The sequence below is a fragment of the Lutra lutra genome, chromosome 8 (assembly GCF_902655055.1).
Source record: "Lutra lutra chromosome 8, mLutLut1.2, whole genome shotgun sequence".
Classification (NCBI taxonomy): domain Eukaryota; kingdom Metazoa; phylum Chordata; class Mammalia; order Carnivora; family Mustelidae; genus Lutra; species Lutra lutra.
The window spans coordinates 88894550-88922372 of NC_062285.1; the positions used below are offsets into that span (position 1 = coordinate 88894550).

Below are 27823 nucleotides of genomic sequence, written 5' to 3' on the forward strand. Positions count from 1 at the left end.
TAATTTATATGAATAATTATTTACTTTCAAGCTAATTAGAATAGAACTCTTTTAAGGGATTTTATAATCTAAAGTTATAATTGGTAATACCATCTGGAGGTAGAAAAAATATTTTATATACCTATAACACATGTTACATTAAAAACATACAGTAGTGTAATAGCATCTGTAGTGACAGATATAACTACACTTGTGGTGAGCATAGCATAATGAATAGATTTTTGGAATTCTGTTGTACACCTGAAACTAATGTTACATTGTGTGTCAGCTGTACTTTAATTTACTCTAATAAATAAAATAAAAAAAAATACTACAAAGGATTCATTGAAAACTACTATTGCCCACTAAGCTTATTTCAGGTTTGACATGATACATACTACATGAGAGGTGGCTGAAAGTTTTAGGCACCCAGACATGGGGAAGTAGATGTTGGTGTTGGAGTCCAGCTTTTGGACTCAGACCTGGGATTGAATTTTTTGCTCTGCATCATAAACTTAATAATTGGGTGGTCTTGAGTCAGGTAGTTAATATCTCTGAGTCTTGATTCTTCATCTGTAAAATTGGCATAATGATACAACCTTCCTTACAGGGTTGTTGTAAAAATTAAATGAGACACTGTATATAAAGCACTAAGGATGCTGCTATCATTGTCCTCATTATTTGCATAACTGCATAACTTTTGGCATTTTTGGCATCATTCTGGAAGAGTAGAATTGTGGTTGTGGTAAGGCACTGTGGGTAAATGTCAGAATGAGCAGTTCTTTTAAGAAAATATGGAACCCAGAAGAAATCTAGGTTCCTCACTTACTGGCTCTGTGACCATGGATAGATCATTTCTTTGCATCTTTGTTTTCTTAATTACCAGCAAAGAAGGGACACCTGACCCAAAACCCTCATAGGGAAGTCATGAAACCAAATGGAGTTATACATGTTAAACTGTTCTTAAAAATATAAAAATACTGTATGTAAATGTTACAAAGATTAAACGTTAGGGAAGTTTTGGTGGGTGTGTCTCCCACATGGGGCCCTATCAAAAGGCTACTTGACCCTATGACCCAACATTGCACTGCTGGGTATTTACCCTAAAGATACAAACGTAGTGATCCGAAGGGGCACGTGCACCCGAATGTTTATAGCAGCAATGTCTACAATAGCCAAACTATGGAAAGAACCTAGATGTCCATCAACAGATGAATGGATAAAGAAGATGTGGTATATATACACAATGGAATACTATGCAGCCATCAAAAGAAATGAAATCTTGCCATTTGTGACGACGTGGATGGAACTAGAGGGTATCATGCTTAGCGAAATAAGTCAATCGGAGAAAGACAACTATCATATGATCTCCCTGATATGAGGGAGAGGAGATGCAACATGGGGGGGGTTAAGGGGGTAGGAGAAGAGTAAATGAAACAAGATGGGATTGGGAGGGAGACAAACCATAAGTGACTCTTAATCTCACAAAACAAACTGAGGGTTGATGGGGGGAGGGGGGTTGGGAGAAGGGGGGTAGGGTTATGGATATTGGGGAGGGTATGTGCTATGGTGAGTGCTGTGAAGTGTGTAAACCTGGCGATTCGCAGACCTGTACCCCTGGGGATAAAAATATATGTTTATAAAAAATAAAATAAAAAAAAAAGGCTACTTGAGTGCCATTGCTCACATTTTGATTAATATTGATTATTAACTTGACCATATCATTATAAGAAGAACGTTTATTTTAAGCGTACTGTGTGAAAGACGTGGTGACCTACTTTCCCCTCCATACCTCTAGTATTGGAGTCAGGGAACATGGCTTCAGCACAAGCACTATCCTGTCTAGATACGGGACTTTGGAGAGGTCAGTTGACCTCTCTAGACATCTGTGCTCATTTCCACAGTAAGGAATTGAGAGTAGTCTCTCTCTAAGCAGCAATTCACTGACACCTGCCCTACTCCCACCCATCACCCGTGTGTACCCTGGTTTAAGTGATCACTCTTTTGCGTGGAGTGCTGCAAGTCATTGATTTGCCTAATTTTGCTGCCTCTCCAGCTTCTTCCTCCACATCTGTTTCACCTGACTGGTCAATCTTTTCCAGTGGTCATGTTTAGTACCTTTTTCTGTTGCTCTTGAGATAAAGACAAGCCCTTTCCTTAGGCCTCTAGACCTGTCCTGGTCTGCTCTGCTTGCCTCTTCAGCTAAAAACAGTTGCAGCAAACATCTATCTATCTATCTATCTATCTAAACACACAAACAGACACAAATAAATAGCCTATAGCTTCAGTTTGGAAGTTTCAGCCCATTGGTAGTTTATATAAAAGCTCTCATTCTTCCTCTATATTTTTACCATGGTTGTGTTTCTGGCAGATGGGGCAAGTTGAGGTTACCTGCTCAGTCAGTATGAGGACTGAAGTGTCTCCACCAGTATTTGTGGAGGAAATCTTTTAAGACTTTCTTTCCCTCATGTGTAATCTTATGGAGACTGTGTACCAAATTTTGGGTGAGAGACTGAAGACCAAGGGCTATCTGGGTGTCTAGATATCTCAGAGCTCATCTGAGCAGATAAAAGATCCAACCTGCTCCCAAGTTTTTCTGTCTGTCTGTCTTTCTTTTTTTTTTTTTTTAAAGATTTTATTTGTTTATTTGACAGAGAGAGATCACAAGTAGACAGAGGCAGGCAGAGAGAGAGAGAGAGGGAAGCAGGCTCCCTGCCCAGCAGAGAGCCCGATGTGGGACTCGATCCCAGGACCCTGAGATCATGACCTGAGCTGAAGGCAGCGGCTTAACCCACTGAGCCACCCAGGCGCCCCATCTTTCTTTCTTTCTTTGAGTGTAGGAGAGCGTGTATATGCAAGTGGTAGGGGAGGAGCAGAGGGAAAGGGAGAGAGAAGCTTAAGCAAGTTTCATGCCTAGTGTGGAACCCACCACAGGGCTTTGTCTAATGACTGTGAAATCATGACCTGAGTTGAAATTAAGAGTTAGACACTTAAATGACTGAGCCACCCAGGTGCCCCTCCAATTCATATTTTTAAGTCAGGTCCCTGAGAGCCCCTTATGAGTTTCTAGTAGGGAAAAGGGAGCTTAATGCTCAGGTGACTATAAGGAGTTGAGGGGTTGGAGTAGGAAGGGAAAGGTCTGATAGGGTAGATAGAGGGTTGGAGGAGATTGGGGTACTAAAGGAGGATGGATAAAGGATTCAAGGAAACTGACAGGAAGGTTGAGGGTGGTAAAAAGGACGAAAGAAGAACAGAGGGTGATGGGAGAGGAGAGGTTTTAGCTGAACCAGTTTGGGGAGGTGCCAAGTTTTGCAAGGAGGACACTGAAGTTCTAAATTGTCTCTAGTAAAGTTTTGCCTTTTTAAAAAAAAATTTATTTTTTTAAAGATTTTATTTATTTGCCAGAGAGTAAAGTTTTGCCATTTTTGAAGACACGGGACTGAATTAATGCTATAATGGTGAAGCATGCAGTCAGTGGGGGAGGAGGGAGGGTGCTCAACAGAATGAGTTTCTTATGGGATTAAATGATTAAATCATAAATAAGAATTCAGAGGGGGGCGCCTGGGTGGCTCAGTGGGTTTAGACTCTACCTTTAGCTCAGGTCGTGATCTTGGGGTCCTGGGATTGAACCCCGCATCGGGCTCCCTGCTCAATGGGGAGCCTGGTTCTCCCTCTCTCTCTGCCTGCCTCGCTGCCTACTTGGGATCTCTGTCTGTCATATAAATAAATAAACTCTTAAAAAAAGAATTCAGAGGAACTGGGAAAGAGTACAAGTGTACATTGTGATACTGTGGGTTTGCTTCCAGACCACCATAGTTAAGTGACTGTTGCAACAAAGGAAGTCAAATGAATTTTTTAGCTTCCTGTTTTATATAAGAGTTATGTTTACACTGTACTATATAGTCTTTTAAGTGTGCATTAGCATTATGTCTAAAAAAACAACAAATATGCCTAGATTTTAAAAGTATAGCTAAGAAATGCTGATCATATTCTGAGCTTTCATCAAGTTGTAATCTTTTTGCTCGTGGAGGGTCCTGATGTTGATGGCTGCTGACTTATCAGGTTGGTGGTTGCTGAAGGTTGGGGTGGCTGTGTTCATTTCTTAAAATAAGAAAACAGTTGAAGTTTGTTGCGTTGATTGACTCTTCCTTTCACGAACGATTTCTCTGTACCATGTGATGCCATTTGATAGCATTTTACCTATAGTACAATTTCTTTAAAAACTGAAGTCAGTCCGGGTGCCTGGGTGGCTCACTTGGTAAGCGTCTCAGGTCATGATCTCTGTGTCCTGGGATAGAGCCCTGGCTTCCTGCTCAGTGGGAAGCCTGCTTCTCCCTCTCCCACTCCCCCTGCTTGTGTTCACTCTCTTGCTGTCTCTCTCTCTCTGTCAAGTAAATAAATCTTAAAAAATTCAAGTCAATCCTCTCAAACCCTGATGCTACTTTATCAGCTAAGTTGATGTAATATTCTAAATCCTTTGTTGTCATTTCTACAGTCTTCACAGCATCTTCAACAGGAGTGGATTCCATCTCAAGAAACCACTTTCTTTGCTCATCTGTAAGAAGTAACTCCTCAGCTGTTCAGGTTTTTTGAATTGAATGAGACTGCAGCAATTCAGTCACACCTTTAGGTTCTTCTTCTCATTCTCATTTCTGTCACATCTGTAGTTATTTTCTCTTTTGAGGTCTTGAACCTCTAAAAGTCATCCATAAGGGTTGGAATCCAAACTCTTGTTAATGTTAATATTTTTTTTTTTTAAAGATTTTATTTATTTATTTGACAGAGAGAAATCACAAGTAAGCAGAGAGGCAGGCAGAGAGAGAGGAGGAAGCAGGCTCCCCGCTGAGCAGAAAGCCCGATGTGGGGCTCGAACCCAGGACCTGGGATCATGACCTGAGCCGAAGGCAGCGGCTTAACCCACTGAGCCACCCAGGCGCCCCTATATTTTTTATCTCTTTCCATGATTCATGAATATTCTCAATGGCCTCTAGAATGGTGAATTCTTTCCAGAAGGTTTTCAGTTTACTTTGCCCAGATTCATCAGAGGAATCACTGTCTACGATAGCTATAGCTTTACAAAATATATTACTTAAATAATAAGACTTGAACGTTGAAACTACTCCTTGCTCTGTGGGCTGCAGAATGGATGTTGTGTTAGCAGGCATGAAAACAGCATTAATCTTGATGGACATTGCCATCAGACCTCTTGGGGGACCAGGTGCATTGTCAACAAGCAGTAATATTTTGAAAGGCATTTTTTTTCTGAGAAGTGGGTCTCAACAGTGGGCTTAAAACATTCAGTAAACCCTGTTGTAAACAGATGTGTTGTCACCCAAGCTTTGCTGTTCCATTTACAGAGCAGGCAGAGTAAATCTAGTATAATTCTTAAACACCCTAGGATTTTCAGAATGGTGATGAGCATTAGCTTCAACTTAGAGTCACCTAACAAGAGAGTCAATCTATCTTTTGATGATTTGAAGCCAGGAATTGACTTCTCTCCAGCTGTAGAAGTTCTGGATGGCATCTTTTCCCAATATAAGGTTGTTTTGTTTTCATTGAAAATTTATTGTTTAGTGTAGCCACCTTCCTTAATTATCTTAGCTACATTTTTTGCATAACTTGGTTCTGCTTCTATATCAGTACTTGCTGCTTTACTCTACACTTTTTTTGTTACAGAGATGGTTTCTTTCTTTAAATCTCATGAACCAACCTCTGCTAACTTCAGACTTTTCTACAGCTTCCTCACCTCTCTCAGCCTTCATAGAATTGAAGAGAATTTGGGCCTTGCTCCGGGTTAGGCTTTGGTTTAAGGGAATTTTGTGGCTGGTTTGATCTATATAGACCACTAAAACTTTTTCCATATCATCAATAAGGCTGTCATGCTTTCTTATCATTTTTATCTTGACTGGAGTAGCACTTTTAATTTCCTTCAAGAGCTTTCCCTTTGCACTCACTCCTTGGCTAACTGGTGCAAGAGGCCTAGCTTTCAGCCTCTCTCAGCTTTTGATATGCCTTCCTCACTAAGTGTAATCACTTCAAGCTTTTGATTTAAAGTGAGGAATCTGTGACTCTTTCACTTGAACACTTAGGGGCCATTATAGGGTTATTCATTGGCCTCATTTCAGTATTGCTGTGTCTCAGGGAATACAGGGGCCTGAGGAGAGGGAGAGAGGGGAATGTGTAGTTGGTGACGCATTCAGAACACAGAAAACACTTACCAATTTTGTTGTCTTATATGGCTGCAGTTTGTGGTGCCCTAAAATAATTAGAGGAGTAGCATTGAAGATCACTGATCAAAGATTATCACAACAAATAAAATGATAATGAAAATGTTAGCAATATTGGGAGAATTACCATAATGTGAAATACGTACGTGAAGTGAGCAAATGCTGTTGGAAAAATAGCACCAATAGACTTGCTTGATGCAGAGTTGCAAAAATGCAGTATTTGGGAGGTGCAGTAAAGTGAAGTGCGAATGAATGAGGTGTGCCTATATTCCCTTGTGATGAGCCAAGGAAATTCCCACTGTAATCTCCACTGGAGGAGTCAAGGGATAATAGAATAGCTGGAATATCGTTCTCAGGAGTCAGGGTGTGATTCTCAAAGAGCCAAAGAAAAAGGTTTCTTCACCGGAAAATATCAAAGTACCATGTTGCAACAAACTAGATGTCTGGAGCACTGGTTCAGGAGCTGACCTTGAGGAAAGATACATGAATCTCTGGACAAGAAAGGAATTTAAATATCATTATCAAAGTGGGGGTTGTGTGTGTCCACTGGTGAAGTCCAACCATCCAAGTCATGTCAACATACAAATATCAAAAATAAATCCCTACTTAGGGAGATTATTTGAAAAGATTATTGTAATAGGTAGAATATTCTGACCACAAGATATATAGGTGTCTCAAGAGCAAGCACAAAAAGACTTTTCTCTGGAGGTGAATAGTGCCATGAAGAACTTTTTGGGAGAGTGGGATAAGCTGGTGGGAGTTAGGAGATGACATGGCCATGGTAGTTTAACAGGAGGTGTTTTTTTCTTGTGGTCACCTCAGAATGAGTCCTTAAGAGAGGGTGTTCTGTGTTTTGCTTAAGCTGAGAGCTTGCTAAAAAGTTCAGAGGTCTGTGGGGAGGAGATTAGCTTTACTAAACTTTGAACAAGTCAATAGGTCAGTAATGGGCATTTGTGAACACTTGGCCAGAATTAATGTAAAATCCTTTTGGGTTTATGACAAATATATTGTTAGATCAGGTTCTGCAGAATTCCTTTTGGATATTAGTAGATATATTTACCATATCACTGTCGGGCAGTGAACTCTTGCTATGTATTGGGGATAAACTTAGTTATATTGCTCCTGTTCCCAAAGGGCAGAGATCCTAGTTGAAGTAGAAAATATCTTTTTGAAAATGCTAATATCAGAAAAGTGGGAAAGACTGTAAGAGCTCAAAGAAGGAAAGCTGAAGCAATTGGGAAGATTCATGGAATAGATAAGATTTGAATCGGCCTTGAAGAGCTTGCTTGCTGGGATAATGAAAGGGAGGTATGGAGTGGGCAGGAAAATGAATTTGCTATAGTAATGTAGTATGATGTCCTCACAGTCAGTCTGTTCAAAACCAGCTTGTATGATGCAGAGGCTATAAAATTAAGTTAGAGTCTTAGGTAGAAGTCACCTGGTGGTGGCCTGAAGTATTGAGACTTTTTATGTTAGGCAAAGGAAATCAGAAAGCTTTTTGAGTTGGATCAAGTAGAAGTACTAAAAGTGGAAAATGGTGGGAGAGTGTTGAGATCACTTACCATTAAGGTAGTTTAGGCATAAGGTCATGAAGGTCTAGAGTAGGATAGTGGTTCTGAAAATGGAAAAGAAGCAGATTTAAGGACATGCTAAAGAAGAGTCAGCGGGACAGTATTTGGCAGACTGGGGAAGAGGGAGATGTCAAAGAGGGTGTCCACTGTGTACCCATAAGATTAGGAAAATGTTAACTTTTGAAGATATATCTATGTATATGTATATGTATATGTATGTATGGATATATACAAACACACACACATATGTGTGTGTATGTGTGTAGTTTTTGACAGGTTGTGGGGGAGGTGATGAATTTAATTTAATGTATGGAAGAGATGGCCAACAAGATGTTACAGGTGCAGTACTGAAGGTTAGGCTGGAAATGATGATGATTTGATAATTATCTGAATAGAGTTGCTTTATTGACTAGGTAAACTTGCAGATTTGCTCTTCTGTTCTTTACATTTCTGGAACAAGAGACAATCTTGGGCATACCCATATTTGAGAAGTGGGAGGAAGATTTGAAACTAAAAAGCAGATGAAGCATGACCAGAAAAACAAGTAAATGTAGTATAGGGAGAATTTTACGTAGGTAGGGTTATGGTCAACATTGTTGCTAAATAGAGTTCAAAAATAAGGACTGAGAAAAGGCCTCTGGATTTGCTTCTGGAGACTTGGCGAGAGCAGTTTTAGGTGAGTGACGGGTGGGAAATTAGTCTAAGTTAGACTAAGATGGTAGTATGAAGTGTATTTAATATTGTAAGATTTTGTGGCTAGGAGAAATATAATTCTCTTGGTGGTAGCAAAGTTAGGGTTATTAGAACAAAGTTTTTTCATAGCAGGCATCTGGCAGGAGCCATTGAAGACACAAGAAATAGGGAATAATCCATAGAGCAAAGTTGCAGAGAGGAAGTAGAGAGACTGAATCAAAAATATTGCTTCAACCATAAAAAGGAGAAAAGGTAACTTGTCATTTGTGTCTGAAGACAAGATAAAGGAGGATGGGTGGGATGTATAGAAATTTTTGAGAAGTTCAAATTAAGATGTTGGGGATATATGATATTTACCTTGCTTCCTGTCTCACTGAGATTTTAGGAGATGATCTGAGATGGAAGGATTCAAGGCATGGAATTTTTCTTTAGGAAAGCAGAAAAAGTTTAGAAAGGATACTAGAGAAAGTTTGGTAGGAAGTTAATAAAGGAAAATGAGGATTCCTAAGCATCTATGCAGGTTCTACTAAAGGGATATGTTGGCAGATATTTGGATTATCTGGCTATTAGGAAGTTAGAAGGTAAGCTCTTTGGAATGGAAGTTAATGGAATGCATGGCATATATGCTACAACTGTGTATGTTTGTGTGTGTGTGTGTGTGTGTGTGTGTATCCATTGTATTTCTTTCATAGATTAAAACAATATTACCAATCAAATTATACCTTTCAGATATCTCATTAATATATTGTTGAGTAGATACTGGTTGTAATATTGTAGAAAGTATTCAAGTATCAGAAGGGTGGTTAGACAGGGTGAACCCTGGATTTCCTTTTAATAGTTGGTAAGTTCACACAGTGTTCTTTATTTTTTTGAAAAGATTTTAAAGTAATCTCCACACCCAACATGGGACTCCAGACTCACAAAACCAAAATCAAGAGTTACATGCTCTACTGACTGAGGCGGGTGGGCGGCCCTACAAATAGACCCTTAGAAATCTTAATTATAAGTAGTACTGCTCAGTTAAAAGAAGTTAACTCATCCCCCAATCTCAGCCCTCTTTTTTTACACCTTGTATGTAGAAGCCTTTTGAGATCTTAAGTGATCAGAAAGGTTCTTTGGATTTTGTAGACCAAATATTCAGTAGAAATATTAATGTTTGACTTGAAAGTCATAAACAGATTTAGCTAATACCTGATGCCCCATACAGATTTATTACACAGTTTTCCAAGGATAGTGCCATAAAGAAAGATGCTCAATGAATATTAGATTGTTATCACTTTTGGATTTTAAATTGTAAGTTCTCTCAGGCAGTTGGTTAGCCTGCTTAGCATTGTGCCCCTAACTAATGAGGACCCTTTTCCTGATTTTTGTAATTGGTTCATAGCATGAAGGGCTCAGTATGCAATGGACACTGGGTACTCATAAATCATTGTGCTGAATGAAGGCATGAAATTAGTTAAAAGTGAATCTGTGAGGGAAATTTATTAATTTGCCAAAAGCAGTATTAGATAAACAGAATAAGCAGACAGGGCTCTTAGTCACTTTAAAAAAAAAACTATCCACCTGTTTGTTTTTGATTAAGACAGATGGATTTAAGCTTAGAAGGGAAATTCATGTTATACTTCTAGATGAAAATCGTGGACTTTATAACTCCACTTGGCAGCCATAATCCATAAATTGGATTATAGATTCATAAACTGGATAAACATCACTTTTTTCTTCATACTTTTTTAAGCACCATAATTTTTTTGAAATTAAATTCTTAAGGTAGTGGTTACTTTTAAATGGTACTTGGTATTGCCTTTGGATGACACAGCTTTAGACCTTTAGTTAAGTAATTGTGAGAGAAGATTGTGTACATTATTGCATAACTCTGTTATTATTTTTCCTCCCCTCATTTGTATTCTTCATCTCAGCTTTTAGATCTGTGCTATCCAATACAACCACTTGTCTATTTAAATTTAAATGAATTAAGGTTAAATAAAGATTTAATCTCTTAGTCACACTAGCCACATTTTAAGTGCTCTCTAGCATGTGGCCAGTGGATACTGTATTGCCCAGTGGAGAGTATATTTCTATCATCAGAGAAAGTTCTTTTGGATAGTTGCACTCAAGATTTTTAATTACTAATGATGCCAGGAAAGTACATGTCAGGAACTTGGAAAAGATACATAAAAACTCCCCAAACCATAGAATTTATACAACTTACAATTCTACCAGTTTCAGCCTTTTCAAAGTTAAGTATTAGTTCTTTAGGATAGGCCTTATATTTAGTTTTGATATTAGGTCTCATTCAGAGATCATTTTTTTTTTTTTTTAAGATTTTTAAAATTTATTTGACAGACAGAGTATAAGCAAACAGAGTGGTAGGCAGAAGGAGAGGGAAAAGCAGGCTCCCCTCCAACCAGGGAGCTGGATGCGGGGCTTGATCCCAGGACCCTGGGATCATGACCTGACCTGAAGGCAACCACTCAACAGACTGAGCCACCCAGGTGCCCCCAGAGATCACTCTGATAATAATGGAAAACAGAACAAAGTAGTTGTGTTAAAAACGGCCTCTGCCAGATTGTTTATTTAACAGATTTATTAAGATATAATTGATAATACAATAAATTGTGCATATGGAAAGTGTATTTAATAAGTTTTGATAAATATACCTCTCTCGAACTGTCCTCCTAGACATAATACACCTATTACCCATAGGTTTCCTCGTGCCTCTTTGTAATCTCTCCCTGTATAATCCCTTTCTTTTTTACCCTTTTTGTCTACCTCCAGACAACCACTGATCTGCTTTCTTTCACAATAGAGTAATTTGAATTTTCTAAAATTTTATATAAATGGAGTCATGCAATCTATACTTTTTTTGGGGGGTGTCTGACTTCTTTCACTGTATATGATTATTTTGAGATTCACATGTTATATGAGATCCCATGTTACGTGTACAAATAGTTCAATACTTTGCATTGTATGAATATATCACAGTTTGTTCATCCATTAATTTGTTGATGACATTTGTGTTGATCCCAGTTTGGCCTTATTTCCTAGAAGCTGCTATGAACATTTATGTATAGGTCTTTATATTGACATATATTTTTATTTCTCTTGAGTAAATACCTTGGCATGGAATGGCTGGATCATATGGTAGGATGTATGTTTAACCTTTTAAGAAACTGTCAAATTCTTATCCAAAGTGGCTGCACCATATACATTCCCCCCAGGAGAGTGTGAGTGTTCCACTGGCTCCATATCCTTTTGAATTCTTGGTATGGCCAAACTTTTTAATTTTATGTGACAGACTGTTTTAATAAGAAAATACTGACCTAGTAGAATTATTTCCTTGCTCTTGCAACTTCTTGTATTTAAATGCTGCAAAAATAGTATTTTGTTTGTGAAGAGACTTTAAGACAGTCTTCTATAGATTTATTTACTCTTATTTTTGATAGTATTTGTTCACTAATGTTGATTTGAAACTCAATTTATAGGAACCATTACATTTCCTTTCTTTTTACTTACATATTTTTCTTTTTTTGTTCTAGCGGCCCCTTTGTTGCTTTATGCAAACAGACGGGACTTGCGATTGGTTGATGCTACAAATGGCAAAGAGAATGCTACAATTGTAGTTGGAGGCTTGGAGGATGCAGCTGCGGTGGACTTTGTATTTGGTCATGGCTTGATATACTGGAGTGATGTCAGCGAAGAAGCCATTAAACGAACAGAGTTTAACAAAACTGAGAGTGTACAGAATGTTGTTGTCTCTGGATTATTGTCCCCTGATGGGCTGGCATGTGATTGGCTTGGAGAAAAATTATACTGGACAGATTCTGAAACAAATCGGATTGAAGTTTCTAATTTAGATGGTTCTTTACGTAAAGTGTTATTTTGGCAAGAGTTGGATCAACCCAGAGCTATTGCCTTAGATCCTTCAAGTGGGTAAGTTTTGTGCAATGTACAGACCATTTTGCATCTGCTTCCTGGTTTCCATTTGCTAGCATAGACAACCCCCACCCCCATCCCCAAGAGAAAAGAAAATCAAAAACTAAATTTCAGATTCTTTGAGCTTCTTTGTCAAGTAGACTTGAATGTGGGGAATTACGTTGTGTTCTTCAAGTGAGATGTTTCTGTAAATTTTGTGATAATTGTGTTTCTGACATTACTTATGAGATAGCCATAGATAGAGTTTTTGCATTTAATAATTATGAGAGGATAATTAGAAGGTAGAGAAGAAGGGATGAAGACCTAACAAGAGTAGTATTTGATAGCTCAAGACAATGTAAAACAGTCTTACGGATCTTACAACTTTTAGTGTATATGCAGTCATTTTGTTATACTGGTATCTTTTTATTAAACTTTGAAGTATTATTTGATATGTCAATATTGAATGAAAAACAAAAATTAAATTGTTAACTCATTTCTATTTAGTTAAACATATACGTGCTGTAAAGGTTTAAAGGTTTATTTTCTAAAGAGAAGGAAAACCTCAAGCTATGAGTAAATCCCATTAGAAAATATGAACTGTCATCACATGCTTCTGTTACTATGCTTCACTTCTGTCATATACCATTCCTTGATACTTGTTTATTGAATATGTTCTTATGCCAGAGTCTGTCATGCTAAATTACTAAACATTAACCTGAAATGAGTTACTTGTAATTGTTTTAAAATGTAAAGATAAGTAACTTGCAAATGACCATCTTAACACTCTGTTTTGATTTTCAAGTTTGTTGGAATGCTTTAAAATACATTTATAGAAGGGAGTGGATTAATATTATGTAATAGAATGTGGTGCGGGGGAATGAAAGAAAGTTTTATGTGTGCTCCTTTGTCTTGGAATCAGGCCTTACTTGGTGACAAAGTTTAAAGAAGATGCCATGTTGTAGGAAAATGAAAAGATTTGTCTGTCCCTGAAAGATAATGTGGGTAATACTGTAGTGAAACTTTAGGGAGAGAAGTTCTGGAACACCTATATGTAATTTGTATAATATATAAAAAATACATTTTTTAGAGGGACATTAAGAGGTATCTGCTAAAGTCAGATGGTCTCTTAATAAAGCATCAGAAAATATTGTGGCTCTCATGGTAGGAAAAAGGGTTGACTGTCCCAAGGAGGAGGTCAGAGATGCTGGATATGCAGTAAACTGTACTGATGAAAAATTTGGTTGTTGAGAACTTGCAAGATACTTTTGAGAAATGGAATCTTTGTTTTGCCAACAGTTTGTGAGTCGCAGAGAGTGTTGAAATGTTTGTGACGTTACTGCTTTATAGAATACACAGGGTTTTGGTGCTTTCAGTGGTCATTAGGGAATAGTACTTTGGTGAAAAGAGAAATATTTCTTAAATTGTTTTTGACAAATTTAATCTTATAACTGTAAGGGCGGTGATGGCAATTTAGCCAAATATCTTTTAAATAGTATGTTTAGAGCTCTGCTTTTTTTGTACTATTGTTGGGAAGGGAGGAGGGAATATTTTTAAGGATTTACAGTCTTTTTAAGGACAGAAAACTTGGACAAGAGAAGTTTTCCTTCTTCAAAAGCATGTTTATTTGTATTATACAGTATGTATGTGGCGAGAGGAAGAGTGTTAAAGGGAATTGGAAGGGCCACAGGAGCTTTTACGGAGAAGGGGTGGATAATATAGCTTGGTTACCACAATTCCATAGCAGCATTTAGATCATTTCTTCAAGGAATAATGATTTTATGATAGTACATATTCAAGGGAGCCGAATTTATAGGGAAGTCTTGACTACTCAGGATCTAATCATCTAATGATTAAACGAATCATTCTCATTTTGTATCCTAAAGTAATGAGCTTTACTTCTTGGTGTCAGATCTGATAAGTGTCTTAGGGAGTAAGTTTATCATACTATTAAAAAATACATTAGAGTTTCTGTGGCTTTAGTTTACCCATGATACTTACCAGCATTGAAGGTGAGAAACCGCCAGTGATTTAGCTGATCAAGAATATTATTGAAAGAATCAATAAAAGTGTGCATTGAAGGTAGAAAGTAGTGTTATTTAAGTTTCTAAGGGATAATCAGTGAACACTTTTTCTTGAGGCCTTAAATTTTGGTCAAGTACTCAGTGAAATATTCTTTTCATTATTTTTGATGGTTGTGGTTAGTGTTGCTTATGTGTATGAATGTGTGAAAATTACTCTCCCCCCGTTCTTAAAATCTTTTTTTAATTTTTGGAAAGTTATGTGTCATGTGGCTATTTTTAAAATTACACAACTGAAAATTAATAGAATGCATCCAAATGGTATACATTTGGTAATTAGCATGATGGAGTGTAAAATTATATTTTAAACTCATGCATTTAAAAATACATTCTATCAGTCTTTAGTGTTGATCTTAGATTTATGTTAAGGATTGTGGTTTTACTGGAAAAGTAATTTTAGATTGAGTACATCACTTATCAAACAGAAGAAATGATTTCCAGATTTATTTTTGGGGAGAGAAAAGAAGTTTACTTTCCAGAGAAAGTACATGAAAACAGTGCTGAAGAAAAGTGTAGGCTTTATCAGAGTTCCAGTATCCTGGGTTATAAGGTTCAGAAGAACTGACTGAACTCTCTCACATCAGCTTATGTAAAAGGAAAGCTATTGAATGACTGGTATTGTTTGAGCCCTGGGAACTAGTGCAGACATCTGTGTGCTTTTGGATGTATGGAGTTCTTTGTGTAATCAGTCCATTTAGCCTAGACTGAAGGAAGATTTTTATTTCCCTCCTGAAATTTGGCCTCTGTTAGTCTGAGTTTTTTTTTTTTTTTTCCTTTTGAGTGATGGCAGTGTAGAATTCAGAATAAGGAACAGGAAAACCTGTGTATAGAAATTGTTGTAGGGATGAACAAACATACTTACAGAGAGCAGTATCCTTTTAGTGAGGTAATTCCTGACTATTTGACTGCTCTACTTGTGGAGTTTCTTAGTCTGTTCCACAATGACTGAACTAATCTTAGTGATGTTGAGGGCCAGCTCTTTCAGGTACAAATAAAGTAGTTTTAAGGGTTTTTTGTTATTAAGGATATCTGTACATATTCCAGATTCCTCTGAATATTTTTTAAAAAGTTAAACTTTAGTGATTCAGTCTGAAGTGAGTTCATACTGAACAGCTTTGAGAGATACTTTTTAAAATATATTTTTATCATCAGGAATATTTATAACACTAAAAGTTCTGCTTTAGAAATGCTTGCAGAACTAACACAATGGAAAAAAAATGTATAATTTCCCTAACAAGTATGTATGTATATATGTATGTACGTATGTATGCACACACACACACACACACACACACACACACATAATTGTCATATCTTGAGTATGTTTAGAAGTATTTTCTACACTGGTGTGTTCCAGCTGACTAAAATCATTCCTGCCACATAAGAGTGTTCCATAAATATTTTTGAGCAACCGGACCTTATACTTCCTTTCATAATCCTGTTTTCGTTGTTAGAGGAGAAAGTATTTTCTAAGCAAGTACAAATTTTAGCATCATTTCATGAATTCTACCCCAGAACGGTTTTGATTACAATTGTTTATTTAAAGCATATTTAAGATTTTTAGTTGTTTCAAGTTATCAAGACAGTAGAGCTTGTTTCATGTCACATCTAGATCTCTTATTTGCCAGCAAGTCACTTTATTCTTTTGGACTTTAGTCCAAAACATTAAGTTTGAAAAGTGAGATATTTAAATAAGTACTTTGTATCTATTTAAAATTTTTTATTTTACAATTATGGACATTATACAAGTCCATTATTTAGGTATGCTACACTTAGAATGTGTTTCTACAGAACAGATTTTTTTTTTAAGTTTTATATTATTTTATTATTTATTTGTCAGAGAGAGAGAGAGAGTGCACACAAGCAGGGAGGAGCAGAGGCAGAGGGAGAAGCTTCTCCCCACTGTGCATGGAGCCCGATGTGGGACTCTATCTGAGCCAAAGGCAGCCACTTAACCGACTGAGCCAGCTAGGCGCTGTATGGAAGAGAGTCTTGAAATTTTGTTTCTGTTGTCCTTATTGTATAAGTCATCGTACTCAACCTCCTTTTTTATGGCTGTTTGACCCCTAACACCAGTTTGCTGATTCCACTGGATGTAAATTAGAAAATACTTTAAAATTTCAAAAGATTCTTTTTGTTTAAACAATGAAAGTGTAGCCAGTTACTTTGAGGCAGATTACATAGATTCAGTATAGTTTGGTGGTGGGGTTTTTGAGATTGTCCCAAATTTAAGAGAAATGTGTTAGAACAGCCACTAATCCAGGAAATCTGGAGTATTGGCTTGGCTTTACCAGTCTCTGGGATATGATTCAAAGCCCTTGACAATGGAAAAACACATAAACAACTTTTTGAGAATAAATAAGTATGTGTATATATGTGTATTCTCAAATGTTAGTGTAGGGTTTTTCCCTTTACTTAAAAAAAACAACCCTCATCCAATTTTTAGTTCTTTATATCTAGTGATATCCATTACCCTCTCTTAGACTGAGTTGTAATTATGTAGACAAATTTTTTTATGTCCCGTATCTTCAGGCCCACTTTTATTGAAGAAACATTGAAAGGGAATATTTGTAGTATAACTAAATGACTTTACCTAGCCCTGTCTCTTAATAGCTTTGCTTTTTAAAGAAGAGCTTTCCTTGCTTGTAGCACTGACCTTTTTCTTTTTCCTTTTTTTTTTTTTTTAAGATTTTATTTATTTATTTGACAGAGAGATCACAAGTAGGCAGAAAGAGGGGGAAGCAGGCTCCCTGCTGAGGAGATCCTGAGACCCTGGGATTATGACCTGAGCTGAAGGCAGAGGCTTAATGCACTGAGCCACCCAGGTGCCCCTAGCACTGATCTTTTAATTCAGCCTTAGTAGAAAGAAGAATGAAATTTTGTGAGATTCAAGAATAGGATACCTTTAACTGAGTTTTGGCTTTCTGTATTTTGGTGGTCTTATGTACCTTGCTCTATTCTACTGTGATTGGCTCTTTAGAAATGTAGTAAATTAGTTTTGACTGGCACCAAGTATTTGTGCCATTGAGCCTTTAAGATTTTAGAAGGAGGAATTTGCCAGATAGCTAATTTGTGAAATAGGAATAAAATCATTGTCTTTTTAAAAAAAAAAATTTATTTATTAGAATGCATGCACACGATAGAGAGTACGCTCCAGTGTGCACGCGTACAAGCCATGGGGAGAGGCAGAGGGAGAAGCAGACTCCCCTTGAGCAGGGAGTCCAACGCGGGGACTCCATCCCAGGACCCTGGGATCATGACCTGAACCCAAGGCAGACTTGGTAGACTGGGGAAGCCTGTTTTCTACCCATTAAATCCTAGACCTGATCGGGAATCTTGAGGATCTTATAGCTAAATGCCTTCACTTTGAGGCTGAAGAAACCAAGGCCTTGGCTAAAATAGGAGACAGCCAGATTCTTAGTTGAGATTTTCCAATTCCACATTTGGTTCTTTTTTCTTCATGAAAAGTACCTGGCTAAAGCAGTGTGTTTTGTTTTACAAGATGAATTACTTTAAAAATGCAATGTGTTAGCTTTATTTAAAGGAGGCTTTTATAAATTCTTTGTTTTTAGATTTACTCTATCAGTTTCATATTTTACCATTGCTTTTTGCATCCACTTAATCCATTTGGGTTCAGTTTCCTTCTGCTCAAAGTATGTTGTTGAATATTTCTTTCAGCAGAAGTTGCTTAATGGTAAACTCTTGGTCTTCACTTGAAAATGTGTTTAATTTGCCCTCATTCTTGAATGATAATTAGTTGACGATGGAATCTGGATGTTGGTTATTTTCACTCAGTTGTTGGAGGGTATTATGATTTTACTTGTTGCTGTGAGACGTCTGGTCTTTCCTAATTATTGTTGCTTTGTAAGTACTTTATCTGTTTTTTTGTTTGTTTTGTTTTGTTTTCCTGGTTCTTTAAAAGCAGCCCCTATGCATCTCTTATGTTTTGATACTCTGTAGCTTTTCCTACCCTGTGTCTAGTTGTGGCTCTATTTTTATATATCCTGCTTAGAATTCATGTTTGTGGAATCTACTCATTATTGTTATCTGATAGTTCTAGAAACTTACTACGCATTATTTCTTAACTTTTCCTTCATCATCCTTAGATTCCCTTGGAACTCCTGTTTGATGTATGATGGACTAATTTGTGCTCCATGCCTCTTGATCTTGCTTTCATATTGTCTCTCTCTTGGCTACTATGTGGTTTATTTTTTCACTTGTCTTCCAGATAACTAATTTAAAAAAACATGAGTTCATGTTGATATCTCTGCCACAATCCAGTTCCAATCCATCACCACAGTATTACATTATAGTGTTGGCCCTTTCCTTTTTTGGTCAATTCTGTGACAGTGAGAAACCTGGTTTATCAATATAAATATCAAATATTTATCAGATACACAATAGATTGTCATATATTATTCATAGTGTGCAAGGATTTCAGAATTGCTAACCTGTACTCTTGTGAGCAACAAATTTACTGTCTAGAGTACAATACTATGAAACTATTGTCTGCAGAGTCAAAATACTGTTTTCCAAATTTATTTGGGTAATTTCTTTCTTACCTGTTGCAATGTGGCTGTATTATTCATTCGTAATATATTTATCATGGTTTGTATTCATTTTGAATATCCGCCTCAATATCCTAGCTGATTTTAAGTATTGATTTATATTGGAGTTACGTGAAACAGTTGCCACTTTTTTTTTTTTTTTAAGATTTTATTTATCTGACAGAGAGATCACAAGTAGGCATAGAGGCAAGCAGAGAGAGAGAGAGAGAGGAGGAAGCAGGCTCCCCGCCCAGCAGAGAGCCCAATGTGGGACTCGATCCCAGGACCCTGAGATCATGACCTGAGCTGAAGGCAGAGGCTTAACCCACTGAGTCACCCAGGCAGCCCAGTTGCCACGTTTTTGAGAGTTAGAGATAACATGAGTTAGACTGGGAGTAGTGTCCCTCCTCCCCATCCTTCTACCCTGGTCCTATTCTCCCTTTCTCTCTTGTCTGTTCCCTCTTATTTATAGATACCTTACTCTTACTAATTTTTGGTTTTATCCTCTTGAAATCCTTTTTGCACAAATGAACTAATACATGAGTGTTTTCTTATATTCTCTTTTTTTCTTACATGAAAGGGTAACATACTAAAGTGCTCTTTGGCATTATCTCTTTTTTTACTTAACAATACATCCTGAATATCATTTCATAGAGCTCTTCCTCATTCTTTTTTACAATGATTATAGTATTCCGTTGTGTGAATGTACCATAGTTCATTCAACCACCCTCTTATGTTTAGACATTTAGGCTGTTTTTTTAGCTCAGATATTTTAAAGCAAACCCACACAATGATCCCTCAGTTGTGAATGCTTCATTTTACATTCCTAAAAGAGAAAAACATTTTCTTCCATAACCACAGTACTATAATCTTCCAGACACTCCAAAATGAACAATTCTTTAATATTCTAAATTACTCAGTCTACATTCAGATATGCAAAATAGTCTCAGTAATGTCCTTTATGGTTGGTATGTTTGAATCAGGATCCAAAGCAAGGTTCACAAGTTGCATTTGGTTATGCCTCTTAAGTTTCTCTAGAACAGCATCCCTTCCATCCCCCTCCCTTTTTTTCTCTCAGCCTTGACTTATTGGAAAGATTGTCCATTAGAATGTTTTAGATTTTGGATTTTCTAAGAGATTTTTGTGGTGTTTAACTTAATTTTATTCTTTTGTATTTCTTATAAAATGAGATTTAGAATAGAAGACTTAAGTGACGATTTCAGTTGTCATGAATCTTTCATAGGCAGTACAGTACTGAGTACTTCATATTCATCACATCAGAAAGTATATAATGTCTTGTCCTAGTTAACAGTGATACTGAGATTGTTCAGTAGGCTCAGATGCTGAAAGTTAATATCTTTATTATAAAGTTGAGTTTTTCCTCTTGTATCCTGTGAATAATTTGTGGGATGATCCTTCTGTACCATACCAATATCCATTTCCTCATCACTTGATTGTTTTAACACTGAGGATCATTTTTTGTGTTATATCATTAGTGATATTTGTTACTGTTTCATGATGTTTTATCCCATGTATTGTATTCCATTTTTTATGTGTTTTAAACATCTTAAGTATTTATAGTTTCTATCAGATTGGTCAGTTGTCTGAAGTTCTTAGAAATTCACTTCTGTTCTTTGTTATATTTGCTGATTCTTGCTTAAGGTGAACTGTTTCCTTAGGTGTAATATAGTTTGGTTTATGAGCTGATCTTCAAAAGGGCTGTCGAGAATCCTGAGTGGCCTCATGGGGGTGCATATTCCTCCGGAGAGGTTTTAGTTTGTTTCTGCCAGACACCTAGGGGTGTTTCCAGGAACAATTTTATTTTTTCTTTGTAAATTAAAGTATAATTTCTATACAGTAGAATGCATAGACCTTAATCGTGCAGTTTTGACAAATGTGTACATCTCTATTATCATCTCATTCAAGCAGAGATTACTTTTTAGGTTTATTTTTTTGAGTTAGAAGTTCCTGTACTATGTACTGAGAATTAATTCAAATTCTAAACCTATATGAGCGAGCGTTGTGGTTACAGAGTTTTTGGTGATTTTTCCCACCTTTTCAGAGCTTAGGCCAAGACTGTGAAAAGCTTCTTTGCCTTTCTCTGCCAGTGGCATATTTTTCTTCTTCATTGTTCCCTGAGGGTCTGTGCTTTGTGCAAGAATCTTACTTCTAACACAATGCTTCTTATGTGTCTGGGCTTTATCTTTCCTGTTTCAATGTGGAAACACAAGTCCTTCAGTTTCTGAGATGAGAAAATCCTACAGGATTGTTGTAGCATCAAACATGCACTGTTTTTTACCTCCCTGTTCATTTTTGGCTCTGTAGATTTCTCCTGCTTTCAAGATACCTTAGCTGTACATTTATGAGTGTTTATGTATTTTTATTTTGTGTATATGTATGTATTAGTCTTTTTGGGGTCTTTAACAAAATACTACCTAGTAGCTTATAATGACAGAAATTTATTGCTCACAGTTCTGGAGTCTAGGAAGTCCAAGAATAAGATGGCAGTGTGGTCCCTTTTTGGTAAGGGCCCCTTCCTGGTTCATAGCTGGTGCCTTCTTGCTGTGTCCTCCCATAGTGGAACAGCCTAGGGTTTGCTTTGTAGCTCTGTGCTCATAATTAAGCACCTCCCAAAGGCCCCACATGCTAATACTGTCAGCTTTGAGCATTAGGACTTCAACCTGTGAATTTTGAGGGAACGCAAACATTCAGACTATAGCAATGTATAAATCAAATAGACTAACCAGTGGTTCTAGAGGTTTTGTGAAAGGAGGGATTTCTGGTTATTTTGTTACTAAATTATCAGAAATAGAAACTCTGACTTTCATGTTTTTAAATATTGCCTTTTCTTATTGTGGATATATGTACATGCTAGTTGAGCATTATTCATACTTACTAATAATGTGTATTAATGACTTCTTTTAATTATAGGTAGATTATATAAGTAACTTCAAGGATCATGAAGTGATTTATGATCTAGTATAGATCTGATTCACTTAGTTTTTATAACTCAATTCTAAATGTTTTCTTAATTAGCCACCATTGTGTGTAATTACATCTTGTAAAGGGTGAAAGTTTATCCCTTCAGTTTAGGTTTATTGAATATTTTTGAATATTTTTGTTAGGGGAGACTGGATTCAGATTGAGTAACATGCTAGATTAGGGGTTTGTGAATATTTTGGAAAATTTATTATTTTACCCTTACCTAATTTTAGACATTATATGCTTTGGAATATAATAAATTTGTATAAGACGAATTTGTATAAAATGGCTGGAATGTCGACTGATTGTTGGTTGAGATATTTTTACTTTCTGGCATAAGAAATTTTGATGTTTTGAAAACTTAATATTTTCTTTACTTACTGTAATTACTTCCTAATTAAAAAAAATCCTGTCTTCTACCCTTCACTTCATTTAAAATTTATTTTCCAGAAAGTATTGCAGTGAATATCAGGCCAGATACAGTGATAAAATTACATGTGTATGGAAACTAGTGAGCAGCATTTAACAACCTGGTACTGGTTTATGATTTTTGATGAATAGCAGATGTGAATACTATGTTAAACTGGCGCTGTAACCATGTATATTTAATTCTTCAGTATCAAGTAAGAATGTTTATCTTCTCTTAAGTCAAAGCCAAAATAGAACGCATTGAAGCCAAAATAAATTAGGGGCCAAATAGACCACATAATTGGAGAGTTAGTAATAATTGTTGGTGAAGAGAGATTTCTTCTATATGAGCCTATAGCCTGGGTTTTGAGAAGCCACAGGATATATTTATCAGATATTCTTGCATTTCCTAAAGGATACTAAAATTAGCTTTTAGAAAAAATAATACTGATAAAAAAGCCTTTGCAGAATATATACACAGCTAGTCGAATTTACCAACTTTATTGTTAAGTACTTTTAGGTAATCATAGGTTTCTAAGCTAGGCTAACTGCCCAAACAAAAGAAGTAAGCCTAACCAAACCTACTCCTTAACTGTGTACCCCAATTATTTTTTATTTTTGGAAAGATAAAGTGATGTAGTCAAGAAGTTTACTTCATAGTCTAATTTTTTTTTAAAGATTTACTTTTTTATTTGAGAGAGAGAGTGCATACATGTGACTGGGGGGTTGCAGAGAGAGAATCCAAGCAGACACCCCACTGAGTGCAGAGCCCTGCACTGGGTTGGAACCCCACACTGGGCTTGATCCCATGACCCATTAGACCAATGACGTGAACCAAAACCAAGAGTCAGGTGCTCGGTCAAGCCACCCAGGCACCCCAACCTCGTAGTCTAATTTTTAATCGCTGATTTAAGGGGAAGGTTTGAAGCCTCAGTGTCAAATATTCCTTATTCTAATAATAGAAAATGTTTATGTCCTAGCCTAACAGAGAATATGGAGAATTTTTTTTCCTTAGGAATCTTTTTTCCCCTGCATCCTGAAATCTCTATTCTGCTACAGTCTAATGTTTTATTATACTAGTAGATCTTTAAATAAAAAGTTTACACCTCTCTCTTATTGGCTGGTGCCCAATCCCCTTTAAAGATTAATGCTCTCTTAAGAATATCAACACCTAGATATTGCTCTTTATTAAGTCTGATACCTTGGTATGTCACTCAGGCTTTAAACAGGTGCCTTTTCCCATAACCCACCTGATTTCTGACAATCTCTTACATAGCTTAACAATTAGAGCCAGACTTTCTATATATTTTAGTGCTGGAAATAGTCTTCCCTTACCTTTCCAGCACAGATGTAACTCTTGATGATTTATTTGACATTCATTGCCCCCATGATGGTTTGTATTGGCAGCTCTACTCTGTTTCTGGAAATTATGAAGTCAGAAGTATTTTGAAAAATGAGAGAAATCCCTAAAGGATTCAATTTTGTTTTTAAATTATCTGTGTATAATAAATTTATTTGAAAAAATTGGAAAGTTAAAAAAGTTTACTGGGAATTTTTTTTTAAAGATCTTTTTATTTATTTTAGAGTACACGTAAGCCGGGGGAGGAGGAGAGGGAGAGAATCTGAGGTAGACTTCCCGCTCAGTGCAGAGTCCAAGCCCAGGGCTCAATCCCACAACCCTGAGATCAGGACCTGAGCCGAAATCAGGAGTTGGATGCCCAACTGACTGAGCCATCCAGGTGTCCCATTTACTGGGAATTTTTAAAGCTCTTCTATAAACTTGTAATTTTCTTAGTTCACATAATCTTTCAGACACATAGAATGGACCTTCACTTTCTTTAGTACCTAGATGTCTGTTACATTTGTAGGGATGTTTTATCTTTGTACCATGTCTGGATTATACATATTTGAGAGCAGAACATGCTAGTCTTTTCTTGGACTACACTTACACTAAGGAATATAAATTGATATTCATTTGATAAAGTTAAAATACTCTAACTCAACTTTTTCTCCTCACTTGACCCAAAAAAGTCCTCAGATAATCATAACCTAGGTTACAGAGTAAATCTTCTTTGTCTACAATGGATACAGAAGATACTTTGTTTAATTTTGGAGGACAAATCCCGTTTAGGTGTTTTCTTTTCTCTCACTAAAGTCTCTTCACTCTTCCCTTCATGCTGAATGATGAGCTTGAGTTGCAAAATGGTACCATCCTTGAGAGTAGCTGCTATAGTTCTTCAGCATCACATCCCTGCATAGTGTCCTTTGAGGACACTCAGAAGCTCAGTAGCTTCTGTTCCCTTTGGATCAGCTCCATTGATGCATCCCTGAGTGCCATGAATGCTTCTTTTCTGACTCTGTAGGAGTAAAATTGCCATTTTACTGCACTCCCTGGAGAAGGACAAAGTCTCTTAAGGCAGATTCTGAGCCTGAACCCTAGGGAGAAATACTGTGTGACTACTGTGGAGAATACTCAATCAGAGTCTCATTCTGCTGTCAGGTCATTGCATTACTGGAGATACTCACTAGTTACATTTTAGAAATAACATTTATCTTTTTCAGGCTCTGTTTCTTATTCCTTCCTGTAGACACATAATTTAGCTGCCTTTGGGAAAATGTTCCAGTTGATGATTTGGTACCAATCTTACTGACCCTACAAATGAGCACCAAGGCTTTATAGAACAGCAAACTAAAATAGACAAGCCTTTGTCTTTTTTTTTTTTTTTTTTTAAAGAGCAATTTTCGGTTCACAGCAAAATTGAATGGAACAAAATATTTCTAATTCCTCCCTTCTGTAATAAAAGTTTTTTTATTTTATATTCACTTTATTCCTCCTCTAATGCTTTTCCTTTCTTTAACGTAGACCTAAGTTTCTTACTCATGTCATTTTCCTTCTCTTTGCAGAACTTGCAAGGTAGGTCTATGGGCAATAAATACCCTCAATTTTTGTTTGTGAACGTCTTTTTTCACTTTTGAAGGATAATTTTGCAGGGCACAGAATTTGAGATTGGTAGGATTTCCTCCTTTCACCTCTCTAAATATTTTACTCCAATCTCTTCTTGCTTGCATGGTTCTGAGAAGTCAGATGTCATTCTTATCCTTGCTCTTCTGTATATGAGATGTGGTTTTTTTTTTTTTTTTTCAACCTGGATTTTTTTTTTCCCCCCAAGCCTTTTTTCTATATCTTTGATTTTCTAGAGTTTGAATATGATATGCTTAGGTTTTTGGTTTGTTTATTTTGTTTTTGTTTTTCTTTGTTTTTAATGCTGCTTTGCTGTTCTGTGATTTCCTTGGATCTGTGGATTGGTATCTGACATTTGGAGAAATTCTAAGTTATCACTGCTTCAAAAATTCCTTTTTTTCTTTTCCTTCTGGTATTCTCATCACTCATATGTTATATCTTTTGTAGTTATCCCACAGTTCTGTTTCCCACACCCCCCTATCTTTTTTTCTCTTTGGCTATTTCTGTGGATATACCTGTAAGGGCAGAGATTCTTTCCTCAGCTGTGTCCTATCTACTAATGAGTCTATTAAAGGCATTCATTTGGGGAATGCTGGGTGACTCAGTAGGTTAAGCATCTATCTTCAGCTCAGGTCATGATCCCAAAGTCCTGGGACTGGGTCCCGCTGTGGATTCCTTGCTCAGTGGGAGCCTGCTTCTCCCTCTGCCTGCCACTCCCCTTGCTTGTGCCCTCTCTCCCCGCCCTCTCTCTCTGACAAATAAATAAATAAAACCTTTTTTGTTTTTTGTTTTTGTTTAAAGGCATTCATTTCTGTTACAGTGTTTTTGATCCCCAGTGTTTTTTTGGTCCCTAGAATTTCTAGCTCTGGGGTCATATTATTCATCTGTTCTTTTATGTTGCCTATCTTTTCCATTAGAGTCCTTATTAGCATATGAATCATAGTTATTTAAAATTCATAGTCTGGTAATTCCAGCATCCCTACCATATCTGAGTCTGTTCCTGATGCTTGCCTTGTCTCTTCAAGATTGTTTTCCCTTTAGATATGTCTTATAATTTTTTGTTAAAAGCTGGGCATGAAATACTGGGTAAAAGGAATTGCACTGAATAGGCCTTTAGTAAAGTGTTGAGATAATTGGAAGAGGAGAAGCATTCTATAATTCTGAGATTAGGTCTCAGTCTTTTAGTGAGCTTGTGCTCCTGAGCTGTGAGCTTCACAAATGCTTCCTAGTTTTTTGTTTGTTTGTTTGTTTTTTTGTTTGTTTTACCACCCCTTAGGTGGTGCAGGATGCTACAGGCTGCTGGAGTTGGGTAATTCCCTTCTCTTAGGTCAGTTATGCCCTGATAAAATCCCAACCGCTAGGCTGTGGTAAAATAGTTTCTCTTGAGGACAGGCCTTGTTAAGAAGAATAAAATGTGCTGATGTATTTAAAAATGGCTAGCTTATCTTTCCCACTGCTGGAAGCATGAGGTGATTTTTCATTGATCTTCACTGTGAGGACCTGGTAGAGTTCCTGGAGGTAAAACTTACAAAAGTGTGAGGACCCCCTCATGACTGGTTCCCTCTGGAATTTTTAACTTTCAAATTTGTCCACACTAAGCCTCTTACAAGTCAAATATAATTTAGGTTTTCCTCCCCTGGTACTGGTTCCCATGGAGGTTTCTGTTTATAGGTTTCTGATCCTTAAGTTGTGACTCTCTGGATTTGCTTGTCTGTCTCCAGTTTTAAGGGCAGCAGTTTGCTTTGTAACCCTTCTTTGATGGATCTAAGAATTGTTAATTTTTCAGGTTTTTGCTTGTTGTTAGAATGGAGTGATGGCTTCTCAGCTGCTTGTATCCTGGTCTGGAAGTTGGAAGTCAGGGCTTACTTATTTTGCATTGAAAATCTGAATACCTGAAGCGTGGGAAAAGAATAATATGATATCTAGTAACTAGGAGGATCTTACATAGAATAGTCTGGAATTTTAATTTGGATAGATGAGTTCTAGGAATATTCAGAGGTTTTTATCTGGATTGGGGGAGGCTTTCAGGAATAGAACCTATATGCTCTTAGGTCTTATTTATATCCTCAGTCAAATTCCCTGAGCCATTGGTATTGGATCTAATAATATTGTTATTTATTAAAATAGTTTATCTATGGTAAGCAAATACTGTTTAGGCTTACTTTGTTTAAAAATCTTTACAGTGTGACTGAGCTGAGTAAGTGAATCTACATCATCTCAGTTTATATATAGGAAGACCAAAGTAGAAGAAAATCAGTAAAATGAATTCATAACTGTCTTTATATAAGCTTTCATTACTTTATTAATGGTATAGGTGTAAGTGAAACTCTCAGAACTTGGTTGTAAAATAAGGTGGAATCTATTTTCTTATATAACTATAACACTTTTCTTTGAAGACTCATCAGGAGCAGACAAGTATTAGTAATCTGGAAGTAAAGTTTTCTGAAATGAGTCTCCTCAG

The 27823-nt window shown here is 36.7% G+C and overlaps 1 protein-coding gene across 1 annotated transcript in view; it reads left to right on the top strand.

Moving 5' to 3' along the window:
• The window catches only part of LRP6 (LDL receptor related protein 6), a 181604-nt gene that overhangs the window by 15826 nt on the left and 137955 nt on the right, over window positions 1-27823 (top strand). The window contains exon 2 of the mRNA XM_047740549.1: window positions 12007-12400. Coding sequence (XP_047596505.1) covers window positions 12007-12400 — 394 coding nt within the window. The remainder of the gene's footprint in view (window positions 1-12006; window positions 12401-27823) is intronic.